This window comes from Mauremys mutica, chromosome 10 (assembly GCF_020497125.1).
Source record: "Mauremys mutica isolate MM-2020 ecotype Southern chromosome 10, ASM2049712v1, whole genome shotgun sequence".
NCBI classification, from domain to species: Eukaryota; Metazoa; Chordata; order Testudines; family Geoemydidae; genus Mauremys; species Mauremys mutica.
Genome location: NC_059081.1, coordinates 81,322,645 through 81,343,274, shown reverse-complemented (window position 1 = coordinate 81,343,274; position 20,630 = coordinate 81,322,645). Strand labels below are relative to the sequence as shown.

The following is a 20,630-nucleotide window of genomic DNA, read 5'->3' as shown; positions in this document are numbered from 1 at the left end:
ACTCTGCAGGCAAGAGTGGTCTTAAATGCTATCCAGACCATAACCTATGTGGTAACCCAAATGGTCTCTTTGATCCAAACAAGCAGCTATGCTACCTCATTTTATATAAACAAATATGGAAGAGTTGATTCACTCGTACCTTCTGTATGAGGATGTTGGGATTGCACATTACCCTTACAGACATTACTAGTTATCCCTTCCAAGTCAGGAAAGGGTAACATAATTACAAACAGGCTAAGTTAATCATTAGTGTATCTTGGATCAGGGACTGGTCAAGTAGAAAATAATTTTATCGCCACTTCTATGAACACAAAATTACTGGTGTTTGCATGCATCACCAAAAAGCTTCCTTTGGACAATGTCTTCCCGATCTGTTAGGAAGGGAAATTGCATGTCTGAATATCCTCTGGCAGTAAATACTTGGCCAACAGAGGATCAATACCTTTTTTTCTGACCTTAGTCAAGGAAATAGAGTTCTTGACCTTGTAAAAATGCTGATAGCCAATCCCATTGAACTGAGAAGCTTGCCACATCCGAGCACATGGAATCATGGCACTTTCCTGCATCTAAGCCTGGATACATTTCCCAATCAGCGTGGTTGCTAATGGGTTAAAGTTGAAGGATGTTGGTCTCTGAGGTTCCCCTAACTGCCTGGCAATAGTCTAGCAGATGGGTGTACAGTGCAAGTGGAGAAGATTTGTGGCCTGTCAAAAAAAAGTCCCACGTGGATCATTTTTCATACTCATGAACCACTGCTCTTCATATGTCAGGATTACAGACTTCTTTCCAAATAGCACCTTTACCAGCTAGTTTTGCTTTTTGCAGTAATGTTCAAGGTACATCATTTTCAATTTCCTGGTATCAGGAACTGTGTGGGACTTAATGTGTGTAAACATTTTAATCTATCTGTGGTTCTGACTATGCTGAATAAGTTTTCTTCTCAATAATTGGGAACTGAAGTTTCTCATACAAGATGTCACTTCCTGATGGCAGTAACTTCAGTTTACAGGATGACTTAAACTGAAGTTCAAGGATAAAATCCTTTCAGAGATTGTTAAATTCCCTTTTAATCAATTAGTCTCATCCTGTTAACATGTTTAATGTTCTTGCGTCCATCTGGATGTGTGTTTTTCCTGCAGAAATGTTATTGAATTGTGACTTCAGGTATCATGCCGATACACATTAGATCCAAAGGATGTTGGGTTTTGCAGCTAACCTGTGATCAGATTTCATTAGGGAGATTTGTAGGGCAGACATAGCATTCTCGGCACAGTTCTTCAAGAACCAAGTATGGAATGTTATCAGAGCATATGTATTTGGTGACAAGAAACCTACTCATCTGTCACTGTGGTTCTCTGGAGATATATCTGAGATTGATCACCACCCAATACCCTTCATACCTGAGGGGTTGGTAATCCTCTTTGGTTACTTTTTTTGCATATTCAGTTTTCACCTTTAACCTCAGAGTAAGTGCAAGTTCCAGGCATTAAGGATTTATGCTTTGGCCTCATTAGAAAGGCAGCTGCAATGGCCCCTGCTAGAGTCAGCAGCCAAGAACTTTTAAGCTATGGGAGTTCCCCAGAAGTATTATCCACAGGGCACAAATCCAGGCCTGGTGATCTATGACAGCTGTATCTCTTCAAAGAACTATTGTTACAGATACATACATTTTTACTCAAAATATGTCCTGATTGGCATAAATCCATAATTTGCGGCGAAATGGTCAGGTGATATTAGACCTGCAAATTTAGCTTCACTCAGCCCACTGGATCCAGCTGAAGCCACTGGATAATTCTCTCTTTACAAGAGTGATCTCCAATTTTCATATTTTTGCACTGTTTAAAACGAATGATTCTCAAATTACTGGAGGTGTTAAATTCTTGATAACCCCAGGGAATAATGTATGAAGCATCCGGCAATATTCATGTTTGTTGCTATATGTAATCTGGGATTCTTCATGTAATTCCATTTCGAAACATTACATTTGAACTGTTAATCTAACAAAGGTTAGGAAAGACCAAAGTTAAGTTTGCATGTATTCCACATTAACTCTGTGTCCTGCCCATGTAGCATCATTTGAAAAAGTCTGGAAGAAAAGTATCCAGATGAGGAGCTTCAGCCTCCAAGATTTTGCTGGTTTACACAAATTGTACAGAGCAGTGTAAATGCCATAATCTGAAACTATTTGGCTTCTAGACCATCTGAACACCTCTCCTTCCCTGCACTGTTGCTGTTTCTCCGAAAGGACCCTTCTCTTGTGACTCTCAGGATCTCTGCTGCTGGGAAATCTCTGGCCTGGCAGAGATCCTAGGCTTCACCAAAGGACAATGCCTGTTCTTGTGTATCTTAGGAACTCCTCCAGCAAGGCACCTTCCCAGCTACTGAGCTCCTAAAGCACCTGTCAGTTTATGGCCAGGAGAAACCTGTCAGCCCAGTGGGGTTTGATGGAGACTGAGGGAATGTGAATGGTCCTGTGGGTCATTGAGTCCTCAGCCCCTTCATGCCGTCCAAGGCTGGTTGGAACCTTTCCTCCGCATTTCACACCTTTAAAAACCTGGCAAGGGCCCTTTCTCAGCTTCTATTCACCTTAGTCTGCAGCAGCTTTTTCCCTCAGCCTCCGTTATCCCTGTCAGTGCGCATGTATTTAGATTATTGATTACTAACCAGTTTGCTATGAAACTCATTAATTGATAATGTGTGGCTGTGTGTCATTCCTTCATTTTTCATTTAATGAGTTTAGCAAAAATAAAATAAATGCTGTGAACACTGAGGTTCAGATGCTCATACCTCTGTCAGAGCAAAAACCAATTTCTCTTAGGAAAAGGCCATGCACCCTCTTCTGCAATGGCTACTTCCATGCCAAATTTCAGCTTCAGACCTCAGCTATTTTGGCTGGAGAACTATATTGTTTAAAAAAAAAAAAAGAATTTTTCCATAATGTGACAAAATGAATTTCCCCAAGCAAACCTTATTTCCTTGAGCTGCTTGTCTTCTGCCCAAAGGTGATGATTTCTAACGTGGAAAATTTGAATCCAGAAGATGAAAGTTTCAGAAAGTTCTAAATAACTTTAAGCGGGCAGTTAAACTGGGAGTTATCAAACGTTAGCTGTAGCAATGTGTGGCTGGCACCACTGTAACAAAAGGCCTTAATGAGTTTCATCCGTGTAATGCACTGGACTAGATGTAATACACATACCTTTTTGATTGGGTTCCTAATTCATTATAGTTGATGAAACTAAACAAATGTAAAATAAATATTTCACTGAGCAGCACAGATTTACGAGCAGTAAATGAGCTGGCCTTTGGGTGTGCTGTTTGCTGTAATTGTTTTATGAATCTAGAAAGAGGAATCACGTTGTGCAGGGGTTCAAATGGAAAACAATGCTGAATTTTTAATTCTTAGCTGTGGGGGTAGTTCTGCTCTGACTATACAGAAATAGAGAGCACTAAATGTGTATATGTCCTTATTCCACATTGTTACTGTATATAGTCAATAGTTTAGGCAGAAGTGGCTTATTTAGCAGATTATATTTTTGTCATTCCAAATAAAGCAGTTAAAATGAAATGTTTTGCTGTGTTAGACATTGTTTTCCAATGCCCCATAATGGAGTTAAGCACTAACACTATGAAAGGGTGGCAATGGAACAGAATTTGTGAATGTGCCATATGCTTAGTACATGCGTCTCATGTTTAGTGCATGAGAAATGCCAAATGGAGAACATGGAAAGACTTCATGTTCCCCTTTATTGGGTCATTTCTACATTACATGCCTGTCATCATTATTTTAATCACAGACACATCGTCTGCATCAGAAGATGAGGGCTCGTTACGTCGGCAAGGGCGGATCACCTCCACTCCGTTCCAGAGCCATTCCAACGTAGAGCCCTGGCTTAACCGGGTTATCCAGGGCTCCTCCACCTCATCCTCTGCATCCTCCACCTCATCCCATCCAGGAGGGAAACCTGCTGCTGCTTCCAATACTGCTACTGCCACCGCTGCTGCCACTGTGCTTGCAGATCTTATGGCACACGCTCAGCTAGGTTAGTAAAAGAACTGCCTGTTTGTAGCTAAAAAGAGTAAATACATTGTCAAGCAAATCTGAAAAATACAAGTGTGGTTAAACAAGAAAGTCAGGTATTCTCACGAGTGCCATACTTTACTAAGCAGTATTCGTAAGTGAAGTGTACGAGCCACAGGCCAGGTATGTCATGTATTATTTTCCACTGTAAATAGAAATAGGTACTTACAAGTTCCAAACAAGCATTCCCTTGCTAAAATGTTAGTGTCCTGGTAAATCGAATCAAAGGCACCTTTCTAGTACATGAGAAACACAATTCAAAATGAGGTATCAAATGTTCAGGACATGCCTTCTGACATCCACTTGTCTCGCCCAAGTAACTTCAGGATCTGATATTCAAAGGTAATTTAGTTGGAAAACCTCCATGAACAAGAGGTCTGTTGGAATGCTGTACAAGATTTACATTTAGATTAGGTGCTGATACAGATGTTTTTAAACGTTTGGATTAACTGTGTGTGTGTGTGTGTGTGTGTACAGTGCATCTGGGTATAGATTTATTATCTAGAGGAAAGTTATGCAACAAGTACTGAATGACACTTAATATTGGAACGGAAGCGAAAAGCATAGAAATATTTGTTGAACAAAATGTATTTGTAGCCCACGTTCAAGCAATAGTCCTGTCTCATTCTCCCTAACACCGAGGGGCTAGAACTCTCGGTTACCAGGCTGCTGCACACATCCTAGATAGTTCTTACAGAATAGCGGTCCCCTGCAATTGGGAGACTCAGTGGTACAGAGAAAAACCCCACTCCTTTTCTTTCCAGATTATTTCATCTAGACTGGTGAAGATTGATGCTGTGTCTGTGTATGTATGTGTGTTTAAAAATGGTCTTGAGGTAATATAATACTAAAAGATCCTTTGGGGAGTGAGGAACAGTAAATTTTCAATAAATCTACCAAATTGTTTGAAGAAGTTTAAAAATACAGCATAAAATGAGGAGTTATTTTTAATTAGCCTCTGCTCCATATCTTGCAGTTCTTCCCTCATGCGTACACACGTGACAGTCATTGAAGACCATGAGAGTTCTGTCTTAAGACTTCGGGACTTGCTACTTTATTTATCTAACTTTTTTGTTTATATGGCTCTGTTGCCTGTATGTATTATACACAGACATTTGCTCTGCAAATATTTCAGAGGTCCTGCTGAATTATATTGAAGTACTTCAATAGACTTACAAAATGAACATACAGACCTTTCTCCAACACTAATTGAAGTACACTTAACTGAAAAGACTGTTAATGAATATATTCATCAGATATTCAGTTAATTCCACCATTCCAGCTACCATCCTCAGACTTTGCACAATGATCTATGCAATCTGCTAGGTGTATCCTCTAGACTGAATCGCTTCAGTATCTGTGTGGAAAATACAGCAATGTAGTATAATTCATAGAATATCAGGGTTGGAAGGGACTTCAGGAGGTCATCTAGTCCAACCCCCTGCTCAAAGCAGGACCAATCCCCAGATTTTTACCCCAGTTCCCCAAATGGCCCCCTCGAGGATTGAACTCTCAACCCTGGGTTTAGCAGGCCAATGCTCAAACCACTGAGCTATCCCTCCCTCCAAAGCCACTTCAAACCCAGCCAGCCTGCTAAATCTGGTTTCCTATGGTATGATTGCCACTGGTTCTGATACATGGGTGGGAGTGTTCCTGTCTTCTTTCCATCAGGAAGGAAGCAGCCATTCAGCTAGAAAGGATTCATCCCTGGCTCCTCCCCATCTAAGCTCCTTGCTGGCCTGCTTCCCCCTCAGGCTGAGCTTGAAGCACCAGCTTTTGTTTTTCCACAGCCTGTCATCAGAATTAAGAAAGAGAAAAGAAGCTACCAGTCCATAAATTCATATCCATGCTCCAACGGGGCACCTCCACCTTCTCTTGTGACCATGAGGTGCCCCAGTTCTCTGCAGCAGCAGGCTCCCTTGGACTCTCCACGGGCAGTTGCTGGTAGGAACCGGAGTTAAGAATAGCAGCACAAGTCCCTTTCCTCCCGGATGTGCCATTTTCTCCAGTTCACTAATGCAGCAGGGAATGAATGGAAGCCCAGATAGAGAGATGAAAGTTTCTCCACCTCTCAGGAAGCTTCTGTTGGGGTGGGGAGTGTGACTCTTCTGCATATCTCCAGCTCCCTCCTCTGTTTATATAGGAATCTGTTCTCCGCTTTGGAAATTAATAGGAAAGAAATCTGGTCTTAACTTTTTGCAAGATTTGTTTCCATGTTGAAATGCTAGTGTTTGAGAAAGCTCCTAGAGGCTGAAGTGTGATTTTTTTCTCTCTCTCTGCCCAAAAGCACAGGCAGCAGCTGCACACCTTCTCTCTCTACTCACTGTTCTTTAATCCTGACTAGCTGACTAGAATGGTTCAGCTCTGTGGCTGAGTACAGTACACTCTCCTTTGCTAGTGCTGGCTTTTGAGGGTTTTTAATTATATGAATGTATGTCCATTAGTAACTGGTCTGAACAATTCATTACATATAAACCAACCATCAGCCATAAGTTTGGGCCCATCTTTCTCTTCCCACCAGGGATGTTTTATTTCATGTCCTCAGAGCATCCCCTACTACCAACAGCTGTATAAATATGGGGAACTGAGACGTGTGGTCTTTGAGTGCAAGTAGAATAGAAAAGTCCTATTGGATCTCTGAGCGTATTCTCTGTTTCACACAATGGAGTTCTGGGGCTCTCAGTACTTAATCACTCTGAAAAGGATATTAGCAATCTAACCTTGGAAGGGTTGGAGTAATTGTATGTTCTGTGGAAGGAATGTTAATGTAAATACTAGTATATTCACAAGGATAAGTAGAGTAGAACAAAATTATATGGGTGACTTCAACAATAGGCACACATTTTATGTTCCAAGGTGCTTTTATAAAGTATTCTATAGGTAGGTACAACAATAGTGAAACATTCAAGTCAGCTTTGAATAGTAATTTTCCAGAGAAGACCACTCTGAATATTTAATGTTCTGAATTGTACACTAAATTAAGACTAACAACATAGTAAAAGTTACAGAGAAGGGCACTAGATTTGAAACGAGGACTGAAAAGCGTGAGCTGTGAGGTCAGGATAAGTGATCAGCACAGATGAAATAATTAAAGGACCACTTAATGCTCAGCATGTCAGTGTGCTTTAGAAATTGCACCCCCATTACGTGTGTTGCTACTCTGTGTAGACAAGCCTTGAGATGCTGAGGTGAGAAGAGTTGGGTTGAAGAGTGAACCCAAGAAAGAAGTAGATCTGGATCCAGATTTTATGTGAGGACCCACTTGCCATTCCAACTGAATTCCTGTTTTGTTTTGGTTTTTTTAACTGCTTTATTTTTCTGGTTGTTCTGGTTCAATTTCTGTAACTTTAGTTATTTAAAAGGCCTGTTTGACTGACTGGGTACCTGAAGACAAACAATGAAAATCTGATACAGCCAAATCTGTAGGTCTAAACTGGCTTCCCACTTTAGTTCTCAATTTTAGAGTCCTCATATACCCCAATATTCTTTCCCTCAGATTATTTTATTACTGGCTCCCAATTCCCGTTTCCCAGTGTATGACCTGTATAAATAAAGGTGCTGGTATTCTTCTGACCTTTTAGTGACAAAGCCACATAGGAGATGTGATTTTGAGTGATCATTTTGGGGAGTGTATTCAGGGTTCATGAGCTGTGCAAGATATTGTCATTTGAGGCTGAACCCTGTAAATTTAACAGAATATGAGTTTTGTGGGTTAATTTTGCACTAAGGGGCTCATAGGTGCATTTGGCTCAGTTTTCCCTCTTGTGCTATATTCCCTTGTGTGCTACATTGTCAGTGTTTGTTTTAGTGCTTTGTTAAAGCGAATAATGTTTCCGGTTTTAATAAAGTAACCAAAACTGGGCACAATAGGACGTACCAATGACATTTTGGGTGTATGCCAAATACTCAATATTCTATCATAAAACCCTTTTACATGGTTTGAAAAGTCAGATTTCATATTCAGTTGTTATCCTTCCAATTTAGGCTGTCCTGAGAGAGTGACTGACCAAATATTACTTTCTGACATTTTGGGGTTTTGTCCCTGTGAAAGGAGTTTGCGATTAGAGTTGGAAGAGACTTTAAGTCGTCATCTAGTCCAACCCCCTGCTCAAAGCAGACCCAACCCCAGTAAGTACCTGGTAGGCAACTTACCTAATACCGTAGACACTCATTAGTAGCAACAGATTGGTGCTCTTTTGCTCTGTTGCTCCTAAGCAGCTGTTGCTATTATGGGGAGTGTTGACAATTCACAGCAGAGAAAGTGTTCCTAAGAGAAATGTTCCCATAAGCTGCGATTGCTCTTACAAGCTGTTGCTGCAAGCAAGCGTCTGCTTACAAAAACCTATCCTCACAAGTGGCCCCCTTGGAGATATTCTCAACATGTATCAAGGATTTGAATAGGCATGAGAACAGAACTACCTTTGTCCCCCGGGTGATTCCTCCAGAACTGAATGGAGCCCTGTTGGTGTGGTGTTATAGAAAAGTTGCACTTCAGATGTTTATGCTTCATTTGCTCTTTGACGCCACCTTTCAGTGCTGTTTACTTCCATTCGTAAGAATTAGATTAATATGCAATGTTAATTTTTAAAGAATGATGGTGGTCTCCGTCTCGGCCATTTTAGTAGGCACGTTTGATGCATGCAAACTGCCAAGTTATGATCAAAGCCCAGAGTGTTCTCTGATCCTGAGTGTGCCCCAGAATTGTGCTCTGGAATCTAAACTTTAATGAGAAAAAAAAGTATCTGGCTCTTGCGGGATGAAGATCTGTGAGCTGAATGCAATTGGTGCAGTATTGTTGTCCTAAGACTGCAGGCAAATGGAAATAATAGCTGCAAAATTAAAACTCTCCCATTCATCTCAATGGATAGTTTCCTCTGGAACCTATTAATTAATGTAATTGTAGATATTAACTGTTTCATTGCTGATCACTTTTGCAGAAATAGCTCACTAACTTTCCTATCCCCCAGTGCCTCCCAGATCTCCCCAGCTCCCAAAAGTCCCAACTGTCCTCTATCCAGCTGCCTAAAGATCCAGTTTCCATCCTTGACAACTTCTGTGATGCAGCCATGCCTCCCCAATACAGAATTCTGTGATGTGTTGAAATCCTCCTTTGGATTTCAGTCTCTTTGAGCTGTTCTAGGGCACTACACAGCTCTCATTGACATCGTTCACCTCCTTCAGGACTAGGGCAGGGTATTCCTGCCTCGCAAAGGTAGTTCGTTCTCTGCTCCATTCATGCAGCTCCTCCTTAGGGCTCTGGATAACTAGGGTCTCCAGTTGAAGCTCTGATGCCTGCCTGATTGCGTCTTCCATACTCTGGGTTTTTCAGTTGCAGCTGCGTTCTGAACTCTTTCCCTAATCTGGGACCTGGGTGGTTGGACCCTCTGTAACTGAGTCATTGCCACAGGCTCAGGTGGGTGGACTCTACCGAGGTTGAAGAAGATGGGATGATCTCAATCATCGCATGCTGGTTGTTGGAAGGCAGTTTTCAATCAATTACTGTTGCTTCACTTCTCAGCTTAGCCCTCTGTTCACATGAGGAGTCTCCCCACGTAGGAACCCATCTCTGAACTTCAGCTTTGCAGATGCATACCAGCCATTAACCTTAGACGCTGCTTCAGTGGCGTCATCCCTGGGACACTCCTGCTTTCTCCTTTTCAAATTAAAATATAAAATGTGTGTAAATTGTGCACCATGTGTCTTCCGTCATCTCATCCCAGCCACATCTTAAATGGAATTTATCCCACCAGATTGCAGCTCACTCTTGTCTCACATAGACCTGAGCCTACTCCTCTGTGAGCATTTGTACCAGAAACACTGTTTGTAGCTGTGACAACCATGCTCTAATCTCTGGAGCCGAGTGCTGAAGGCTGTCCAGCTGTTAGAGCCCCATGGGCCTCTAACATTCAGAGGGTCCAGTGAAGAATGAAACTCTCACAGGAGTCACAAAATAAACAAGGGATTTCACTCAGTCTAGCTGACAGAGTGTGAAAGACAGGCAGTAACCCTTACGAGTAAATATTGAGGGCATAACACAATTAACAAGGCATGGTCACACCTTTCTGATCTAGCCTGGAGCTAACCACAGAGAGGCCACGCACTCCTGCAAAGGAACCACACACTTGGTTATGAAAGTCCATCCTTAAATGAGGATCTCAACATCTTTTGGGCTTAACTGTGCTGCATTTGTGTCTCCTGCTTGGTCCTCAGGCTTCTGGGTCTGCCCACAAATGTCTCTCTCTTGGAGATCTAAAATCAGCACTTGCTGCAGTCCCTGGGCTGAGGCTCCCTTCGGGGACCTTTTCTTACTGACTCCCTTCTCTTCCTGGTGCGAGGCTCCCTGCCGTGCCTAACTCAGTGTTTTCCTTTCCTAGTCTGGATTCTGGGAGCATCCCCCTTCTGCCAGCTGGACCAGAGGCTGCCCACCTTTCACTCCTCCTCCCTTCTGTTCACCCACAGTGGGTCCTCTCTAGTTTCACCCCAAAGTGATCAGATTCGCTAAGGAGAAGGGACTTGGCTGCCCACCAAAACTTGCTCTGATCAATCCCTAAGGTGCAGTGTCTGTTGCAATATTTTATCCTTTTTTTTTGTTTTCTTACTGTCTGGCTTGGGATGGGGCTTCTGCAGAGAAAAAGCTGGAAAAGTATAAGTGTACAGTGAGAGGCGACTTGGCGTATTAATAACTAAGATGTTTGATGTGCATTCTGTGTCTGTGTCTTGTATCCTCACAGATAACCACTCCGCTCCGCCTGACGTAACAACGGGTCTTGTAGAACACTTGCATCATGAGCGACCGCAAGTAGCATCAGTACGAGGAATTCCCAGGGGCTACAACAGCAGCATACTAGAAACTGCAGATGGTGAATGTCAAACTGATCCCACTCTCCAACACCTGGCCATTTTTATGCATCAGTGAATAGACAGAGGGTTTGCCTGGTACCTAACTTGCATATACAGTGTAACGTAGGCTATTGCATTGCTGTTTGTTCAGTGCCAGCAATGGTTAGAGCTTTCCGGTTAGACTTTCATCAGTAATGTTTGGGTCATCTCTTTTTTGCTTCTGAAGTGCTCTAAGTCGCTGTAACAGCCTACTGAATGAGAGCCTGGAAATCGATCCCAGGGTTCCCATTTTGCAGTGAGGAATGTTACCACTGGGCAACCAGAATGGCCTGTGTCCATCTTTATAGTAAACCTATACATTGTGTTAAAAAAAGTCAATATACAATTATGTTTTTGAAACTAAAAATGCTATGAATCTCAAACGTGAAAATCCCCAAACTGAGATCAGCAAAAGCTAAAAATAAGTCAGCTCTCTTCTGTCCAGTTGTGTATTGTAGTAGTATCAGAGGGGTAGCCGTGTTAGTCTGGATCTGTAAATGCAGCAGAGTCCTGTGGCACCTTATAGACTAACAGACATATTGGAGCATGAGCTTTCGTGGATGAATACACATGCATCCGACGAAGTGGGTATTCACCCACGAAAGCTCATGCTCCAATACGTCTGTTAGTCTATAAGGTGCCACAGGACTCTTTGCTGCTATTGTTGTAGTGTTTTTCTGGTGCTGTGAAACCCTCTAAACCTCACTCAATTAAAAAAAAACTATCTCCTTTACAGGATCTTATGTTTTTTACATATTTTGAAGTTGAATAAATACAGATTTAGCAAAACCCCTTCATCCTATATAAAATAAACTGAGTATCCCATTTGTTAATCCCACACCATTACTCAGGTTTATTATCTAACTCTGTGAAGTCAGCATTGTTTGCAGCTAGATTAGATGATTAGAAGGCACACAGATCAGGCAAAGAGCTAGTAAATAGCATTGCTTTAAAGCAACCTTAATATTTGTTTAAAGCTGCTATTGATGGTTTCTTTCCAAACAGGCAGCTGCCTTTTTCAACCCCTTTTTCACTTTCACCATGTAAATGTGCTCCTCAGTGTATGGGCCCACGTTATCAGACAGGCAATGGGTTTTGTTTAGGGAGTACAGCATATATAAGTCTTTGTTCTGCTCATTCTTTATATGAATTTGACAGGTGTTCCAGTGAATAGTAGAGTTTCCTCAAAAATCCAACAACTTCTAAACACCTTGAAAAGACCAAAGCGCCCTCCACTGAAAGAGTTCTTTGTTGATGATTTTGAAGAACTACTAGAAGGTAATAGCTGTGTAAGAATTGTTAACTAATATCTCCAGTTTTCTGATTGTCCCCATAAGCTGTGTCAGAGGAGGGATTTCTGCTGCTTTAAATAGTGTTGTAAAACATTTTTCCCTAACATGGCGGAGTTGGTGTTCCTTGGCAGGACCTGTTCTTGTTTATCTTTCTGGTCTTTTCCAAGTACAAAACAAATTATGGTATGTCCAGTATTTCAGATTGTCAGACCTTGTGCCAACGCTAGTGTAGAATATCACAGATCTACTGATTATTTGAACTTTTGTTATTAATACAGTTAAATGTCACAAAATAAACATTTCAATTTTTGCAGATTTCATATTTAATATTGCATGTTTAATATTCCTATGTTAATAGCAGTCCCACAAGTTGACCACTATAATTAAACTTGCAGAACAGTTTTTTCTAATATTTTGTTTGCACATGTTCAGAAATTTATGAAACATTCATCTTTGAGGCTGACCTTTTCAAAAGATGTCTATTGAAAATCTTCAATAAGAGCAGAATTACAGTAATATGATGAATAAAGAGACTCTGAATATGTGTGCAGGTTTTCTGGGAGTTTTTTTAACCTTAAAATATTAGGAATGTCAAATGTTCTCTAATCCTAATCATGACCTCTTTTTGTATTGTAATTAATATCTAAGGGCTGGTCTATGTAACCGCTTAAATGGATGTAACTTACATCGCTCAGGGGTGTGAAAATGACACCCCCTGAGTGACATAAGTTATATCGACTTAAAGCGCTGTCCATAGCTCGCTTTGAAGGCAGGAGACGTTCTCCCACTGACATAGCTTCCACCTTTCACAGAGGTGGAATAATTATGCCAACGGGAAAGTGCTCTCCTGTTGGCATAGCGCAGGGGTCGGCAACCTTTCAGAAGTGGTGTGCCGAGTCTTCATTTATTCACTCTAATTTAAGGTTTCGTGTGCCGGTAATACATTTTAATGTTTTTTAGAAGGTCTCTCTCTATAAGTCTATATATTATAAAACTAAACTAGTATTGTATTGTAAAATAAACAAGGGTTTCAAAATGTTTAAGAAGCTTCATTTAAAATTAAATTAAAATGTTGATCTTACGCTGCCGGCCTGCTCAGCCCGCTGCTGGTCTGGGGTTCTGTTCACCTAGGCCGGCAGTGGGCTGAGTGGGGCCTGCGGCCGGAACCCCGGCTGGGAAGGATCTGGCAGCCAGAACCCCAGACTGGCAGCAGGCTGTGCGGGGCCAGCAGCCGGGACCCCAGACTGGCAGTGGGCTGAGTGGCTCAGCCCACTGCCGCTCAGGGGTTCCATCCGCCGGCTCCTGCCAGCCGGGATCCCGGCTGCTGGACCCGCTCAGCCCGCTGCCAGTCTGGGGTCCCAGCCCTGCCCACATACAGTGAGTACCTACCTTCTCCCTGGTTCTGGCCCATTCTCTTCCTCTCTCTGCACTGAGCTGAGGGTGGGAGTGGACCGAGCACAGGGGTGGGAGTAAAGGGTCTGGCCAGGAGCTAGAATGAGGGAGGGGGCTCAGGGTTGGGCTGTGGGGGCACTTACCTGGGCAGCTCCCATTTGGTGTGAGGGGTGCAGGTGGGAATGTGAGTGGGGGTGCAGGAGCTCCCGTTTGGTGCTCAGGATGGGGATGTGCGGGGGGGCTGGAGATGTGGAGGGTGCAAGTGTCAAGGCAGAGGGCTAGGCACATGTGAGGGGGGTGCAGGTATCAGGTTAGGGGGGCTGGGTATGTGTGGGGGTGCCAGAGTCAGGGCTGGGGTCATACGGGGGCGTGAAGGAGTCAGCAGAGGGCTAGATGGTACAGGGCTCAGGGCAGGGGGGTGTGGAGGTCAGGGCTCAGGGCAGAGGGCTGGGTGTGTGTGGGGGGGTGCAGGGCTCAGGGCAGAGGGCTGGGTGTGTGTGTGTGGGTCAGGGCTCAGGGCAGAGGGCTGGGTGACTGTCCCCCCAGAACCCCCAACCCCCCTCACTCCTTGTCCCAACTACCCCCTCCTGGGACCCCACCCCCTATCTAAGCCTCCCTGCCCCTTGTCCCCTGACTGCCCCCCTAGGACCCTACCTGTCCCCTGACTGCCCCAACCCTTATCCACACCCCCGCCCCCAGCCAGAACCCCCTGGACTCCCATGCCTATCTAACCGCTCCCCACCCCCTGACAGGACCCCCAGAACTCTGGACCCATACAACCCCCCCTGCTTCCTGTTTGCCCAACCCCTCTCCACACCCCTGCCTCCTGACAGCTCCCCCGAACTCCCAACCCCCCCAGCTCCTTGTCCCTTGACCATCCCCTCCAGAGACCCCCCCCAACTGCCTCCCCATGACCCCCCTTCTCCCTGTCCCCTGACTGCCCTGACCCCTATCCACCCCCTAACAGACCCCAGGGACTCCCATGCCCCATCCAACCCCCCCTGCTCCCTGACTGCCCCCTCCAAAGACCCCTGCCCCTAACCACCCCCCCCCCCGGGATCCCACCCCCCCCATCCAACCCACCCTGCTCCCTGTCCCGACTGCCCCCACCCCTTATCCAACCCCCCCTCCACCCCCCGGACCTGGATCCCTTTCCATGAGGTTCCCCGCTGATCCGGAGTCCCGCCGCCGCATGCGCAGCACTCTGAGGGGCGGGCTCTGTGAGGCGGCGGGGCTCCGGATGAGCGGGGAGCGTCTTTCCCTCCCCATGGAGCCAAATGCTGCCCCGCGGGAGTGCACAGCCCCAGAACGCTGTGCGTGGTGGCATGGCTCATGGGGAAGGCGGGGGAGGGGCCGGCGGCTTGCTGCACTTGGCCTGGCGCTCCAGCCCTGGAGCGCGGACCCTGCAGCTTGCCGCGTCGGCAGGATGTTTAATGGCACACTGGGGTCCCGGCAGGCCCCAGCGTGCTATTAAAAATTGGCACGCGTGCCATCGGTTGCTGACCCCTGGCATAGCGCATCTACCCCAGACGCACCAGAGCAGCACAGTTGTATCAGTGCAGTTGTGCCGATGTAGTGAAGACTTGCCCTAACAAAGAGAAGCAACGCACTGGTTTGGCTTTTGATACACTCGGGCGCTTTTATCTAAATATATTCTGCAACCCTGCCTGTCCCCCAGTCCTCTCAAACCTTTAGCATCAGTCATGTGGGAACGTGGTGCCCAAAAATGAACATCCCTCTAATCATTGGGAGTGCTGCCTTTCTAACAGCTTAGACCAGATTGCTGCCGATCTTGCATCTGTGTGAACAAGCAGAAGACATGTTAGCAGAAGTGTCTTTTTCCCACAGCAGAGCTGTAGGGTGAGCTTGGGACTCAAATACACTAGTCAGCTGTCCAGGTCTTTTATGAAATAGAAGATTTGGAATTTAAAAAATGCCAGCCAAGGTAAACACTTTCTGACAGTGAGGAAGCCCCACGGATCCTTAAACAGCATCATCTTAAAGGTGAAATGAAGCAACTACAGCTGCTTGGAATGGAGAGGTTAATGGACTCCAGAGATGTTAATAAGTGTGATACAGGCATTTCAGGAGTAAAATTTTGTAATTTTAACGTTCTTATTCTTTTAGTACAACAGCCTGACCCAAATCAGCCAAAGCCAGAGGGAGGTCAGATGACTGCACTTAAAGGCGAACCCTTAGGTGTGGTTACCAACTGGCCCCCGTCGCTCCTGGCCGCTCTGCAGCGCTGGGGGACCACTCAGCCGAAAACCCCGTGTCTAACTGCATTGGATACAACCGGGAAAGCCGTCTATACACTTACCTATGGCAAGTAGTGACTTTGGTACCTTTACTAAAAATTGAAAAAGGAAGAGCTGGTTATTTGGGAATGAGCCATTTGCTTCACTCTATAAAAGAGACTTTGCTGACTACAGTACATTGTTCTGTAACACCTACACAGGAGTCTCAAAAGTATTGTGATATCCTGGACCACTGAATGTTGACTATATCTTAGAAAAGATGTGGGAATGTACAATAGGGATCTGCACTGATTCTCCAAGAAATGGCTTTTTCATCAGCAATCAGCATAGTAATTCATTGGACGTGCTCACTAGAAGAGGAAACTAAAGGCAACCCTCCTTTGTGAGGTTTCCATATATGTAGAGCGGAAAGGGACAGATTGACTAGAACAAAGTGCACTCATCAGATTTGAAAAGTAGATACTTCTGGAGTGCGTACAACTTTCTTCATTTGATTACTTAGAACAGAAGTTCTGTAATTCAGAATATGCTAAAGGAAGCTTAATCGTCAGATAGGAAACTTTGCTGCATCAATGAACAGGAAATATTCCATTAGTCAGATGCTTTTTAAGAGATAATTTGGTTACTCCTGAGAGGCAGCTCAGCAGCACGTTATTTGCAATTATCTTTGTCTTTACACATTATGTTAAAATTTCCTATGAAACATCCAAGAAACTTGAATAGGCAATTATGCAATGTTGTTTGATAGGAAATTGAATAAATTAATATGATTAGATGGAGTGGTAGGGCTTTAGCAAGATGTCCAATTGGTCTGAACTGTGTTCAGATGCTTACTTTTGATAGCCATAAATAAAAAATCAGAATAATTAACTATATTAGAAATGAGTTCTAATTTAAGCAGAGTAGTTGAAGTCATAGTAATAAATTAGGAGTACTTTTAAAAATAGGCAGTCCTAAAAAGGTAATCAGCTGTATTTTGAGTTTGTCTAACAGATTATTTTTCAGTTTCTTTTCTTGATAATCTTGTTTTTTAGCTGAGTATAAAATACATCATCATGGTATTCAGGACAGCCAGTCTCTTTATGTACTTTTGTATGTTTGATGTTGAAATAATAGTGGAGCAAAGACCTAGTACCATTCTTAGTTAGAGAGCGGGCGAAATGAAAGTGTTATTCATAAGATAATTTATCATTTGATGTATGTTTCTGTTATGTGCTAGTATACAATTATTGTAGTCCTGAATATGCTTTTATTAATAATGCAAATCTATAGCTGTCAAAATATTCAGTAAAATGTCATTTTAAAAACAGACTTTTATTTCTGGTAGCTGAATGCAAATACTGTATCTGACGTAAATGTTCTAATTACTCTAAAATCAGGAATGTTTAATTATTGCTTTTTAGAGTACTAGTCGTACATTAAAAACTTACCTAATGTTCCTTTTGCACATAAGCCATTGCAACATTTGCCCATACAAATTTGTGATAGTAGATGGGGGAGAAGGTGACCAGCAAAGCTTATTTAAATGTGGATTATCAGCTGGAAATCAGAAGAGCCAGCACCTTGCCACCAGCCATCTCTCTGCAAATGACCAGCAGTTGTTCCAGAGAGCATAGCTCGGGAGCCACTGTAATAGAGTACTTTTTAAAGATGCATTTTAACAGACCTAACGCTGACTTTATTTTACCTGGTTTTAAGCATGGAGTGAGTAAAAGCAGAATTTGGTAAAAACCAATAAACTATGTAGAGAAGACCGTGATAACCTATAGAAAAATTTAGCCTGAATGAAACAGGTGCACAACTGGCTGGAAAACCATACCCAGAGAGTAGTTATCAGTGGTTCACAATCAAGCTGGAAGGGTATATTGAGTGGGGTCCCACAAAGATCTGTCTATTCAGTATCTTCATAAATTATTTGGATAATGGCAGTGAGAGTACACGTATAAAGTTTGCAGACAATACCAAGCTGGGAGGGTTTGCAAGTGCTTTGGAGGACAGGATTAGAATTCAGAATGATCTTGACAGACTGGAAAAGTGGTCTGAATTAAATAGGATGAAATTCAGTGAGCACAAATGCAAAGTACTCCACTTAGGCAGAAATAATCAATTGCACAAATACGGAATGGGAAATGTCTGCCTGGGATGGAGTATTTCAGAAAAGGATCTGGGCTTATAGTGGATCACAGACTAAATATGGGTAAACAACGTACCACTGTTGTGCCAAAAAAAAAAAAAATCCTTTTGAGATTGTATTAGCAGGAGTGTTGTAAGCAAGACATGAGTAGTAGTTCTTCCGCTCTACTCTGCGCTGATGAGGCCTCGGCTAGCATATTGTGTCCAGTTTTGAGCACCACACTTCAGGAAATATGTGGGGAAATTGGAGCAAGTCCAGAGGAGAACAAAAAAAATGATTAAAGGTCTAGAAAACATACCCTATGAGGGAAGATTGGAAAAAAACCTGGGTTTTAGTCTGGAGAATTGAAGGCTGAGAGGGGCCACAAGTCTTCAAATATGTAAACAGTTGTTACAAAGAGGAGGGTGGTGCATTGTTCTCCTTAACCCATGAGGACAGGACAAGAAGCAATGGGCTTAAATTGCAGCAAGGGAGATTTAGTTAGACATTAGGAAAAACTTCCTAACTGTAGGGTAGGTCAGCACTGAAACAGTTTACCTAGAGAGGTTGTGGAATGGTTGTCAGTGGTGGTTTTGAAGAACAGGTTAGACCAAACACCTGTCAGGGATGGTTAGATAATACTTAATCCTGCCACAGTTCAGAAGACTGGACTACATGACTTCGAGAGGTCTCTTCCAGTCCTATATTTCTATGGTTCGTTTAGTAGGTTACCATCAAAGGGTCATTTTGAGAAATTGCCATTTGTATGCATTGTCAGCAGAGAGGAAGGTTGACAAGGTGCTGCCAGATATCTTAATACTCCAGACACAGGTTCTTGGGCTAATTTAGTTGTTAAATCACAATTTGCTGAAAGGCAGTTCTCTTAAGTAGAAGTGATGGAAGACATAGACCCCGCCCCTCTTAGCTCAGTGAATTAATTACTCAGTAGTTTTTTATGCATAATGTTTTTTGCGCAATAAGACAGGCAGTAACTTAAAAACACCTAATTTTTCAGAAGGAGCTTGGCATTTGCTTTCTAAAAATCAGGCCCCTCCATGGTGTCCCCAGTTGGGCCCCCAGAATCACTAGTCAGTGTTTAAAGTGTAGCCTGTTGCTTTTTTATTCTTAAGGTTTTATGCATTTTCTTATCTGTGCTCTAATTCTAGGCAAACTGTGGAGCCGGAGTTTGAAGTTAGCATATACACTTCTTAACAAACTAACCAGTAAGAATGAACCGCTACTCAAACCTGGACACAGGGTAGGTTACTACTGGCCTTGCTTTGGAATAATGTTTAAATCTAGACTAAAAGGAGCTGTGTGTTTTGGAACTGAAGTTCTGTTGGGAATTTGGCCCGTATTATTTTATTGATATGATGCCCAAGAGTTTGCTGGGTGCTGTACTATGAAGTAATGAGACAGGTCCCTGTAACAAAGAGCTTGCAATCTAAACAGATAGCACGGAGCTGGTGTTACCACATGGGAGGGTGGCATGGCTGGAGGTGGGCAGGTGGGGTGGTCACACAAGGCTTAGAAGTTGAAGGACCTTGCTAGTCCCACTCTTTCCCTCTGCCCCCCTGCATAGTGCTACCCGCCAGTCTGTGCTTCCCATAGATGATGGGTGAGAGGAGGTTTGTTTGCCGTTCCCTTTCTTGCCCCAGAATTCATGGACACCACATACACACAGCTGTACACTGAACAACACTATTGAAATGGTGGGTTATTTCAATAGGGTTTTTGAGTCCTACCTTTGGAATCCTTGTGGTAGGTATGTTGTTAAATGAAGCAATTAGGTCTCATTAAAATGCTTATTTCAGAATATATGCTTCATTTGTACTGAGGAAGCTTGGTAATTCAGACATGGAGCTGGTGCGGTTAACTCTACTAGACAGCTCTTCGGAAGGACTAATCAGGGACAGGATGTGCTGATGCTTCAGTCCCGTAACGTACAGTTTTCCAGATGCTGAAGCCTTTTAACAGTAGGCTTTACACTTGACCCTATTGCACCTGGAGTGTGAATTCTTAGCACAGACAAAAAGTCAAGTCCTGAAGCTACTGGCCTTGATACTAGCAATGCGAAATCCATGTACCTGATGAGGTAATTTTCATTGTCCCAAACATCACTATTACGTTTAATTGGCTAATAAATGTAAGGTAGGGCAATTTTTCACCTAACGTAAGCAGCTGTCGTCGTTCCGTTTTATAGATTTTTTTTTCCCTTCATCAAACATAGAATTCATAACGAATCACAGTAAGCAAAAGGCCAATGTCAGTACAGTCTCTTGCATGTGCTGTGTACAAATTGCTGTATCATTGGTAAGACAGTAAAGATTGTGAACAAAATTATGGATGAGTTGGGCAGTCAGAAATGGCTTTTGTCTGAAAAAAAGCCTTGTAATGTCAGTTTAATTATTGGTAAATGCAATATTTAGCATTTCTGGATAAAAATCTGATTGAAGGAACCTTCTTTATGAGGGTAAACGAACGGCATAAAAGTGAACTGCTCTGTGGAATCCTTGGATTCAGTAAGATTGTACTGATTGTATAATATATTCACAAGCAGGGAGATCAGTTTGCTTCATCCAGTGAATGAAGCTTGTATCCATGATAAATGTGCGTGT

General features: G+C 43.2%; 1 protein-coding gene across 1 annotated transcript in view; it reads left to right on the top strand.

Annotated features, from left to right (window-relative positions):
• Positions 1 to 20,630, top strand: part of DIP2A (disco interacting protein 2 homolog A) — a 155,056-nt gene that overhangs the window by 54,648 nt on the left and 79,778 nt on the right. The window contains exons 4-8 of the mRNA XM_045032559.1: positions 3,795 to 4,040; positions 10,810 to 10,938; positions 12,116 to 12,235; positions 15,769 to 15,966; positions 19,179 to 19,270. Coding sequence (XP_044888494.1) covers positions 3,795 to 4,040; positions 10,810 to 10,938; positions 12,116 to 12,235; positions 15,769 to 15,966; positions 19,179 to 19,270 — 785 coding nt within the window. The remainder of the gene's footprint in view (positions 1 to 3,794; positions 4,041 to 10,809; positions 10,939 to 12,115; positions 12,236 to 15,768; positions 15,967 to 19,178; positions 19,271 to 20,630) is intronic.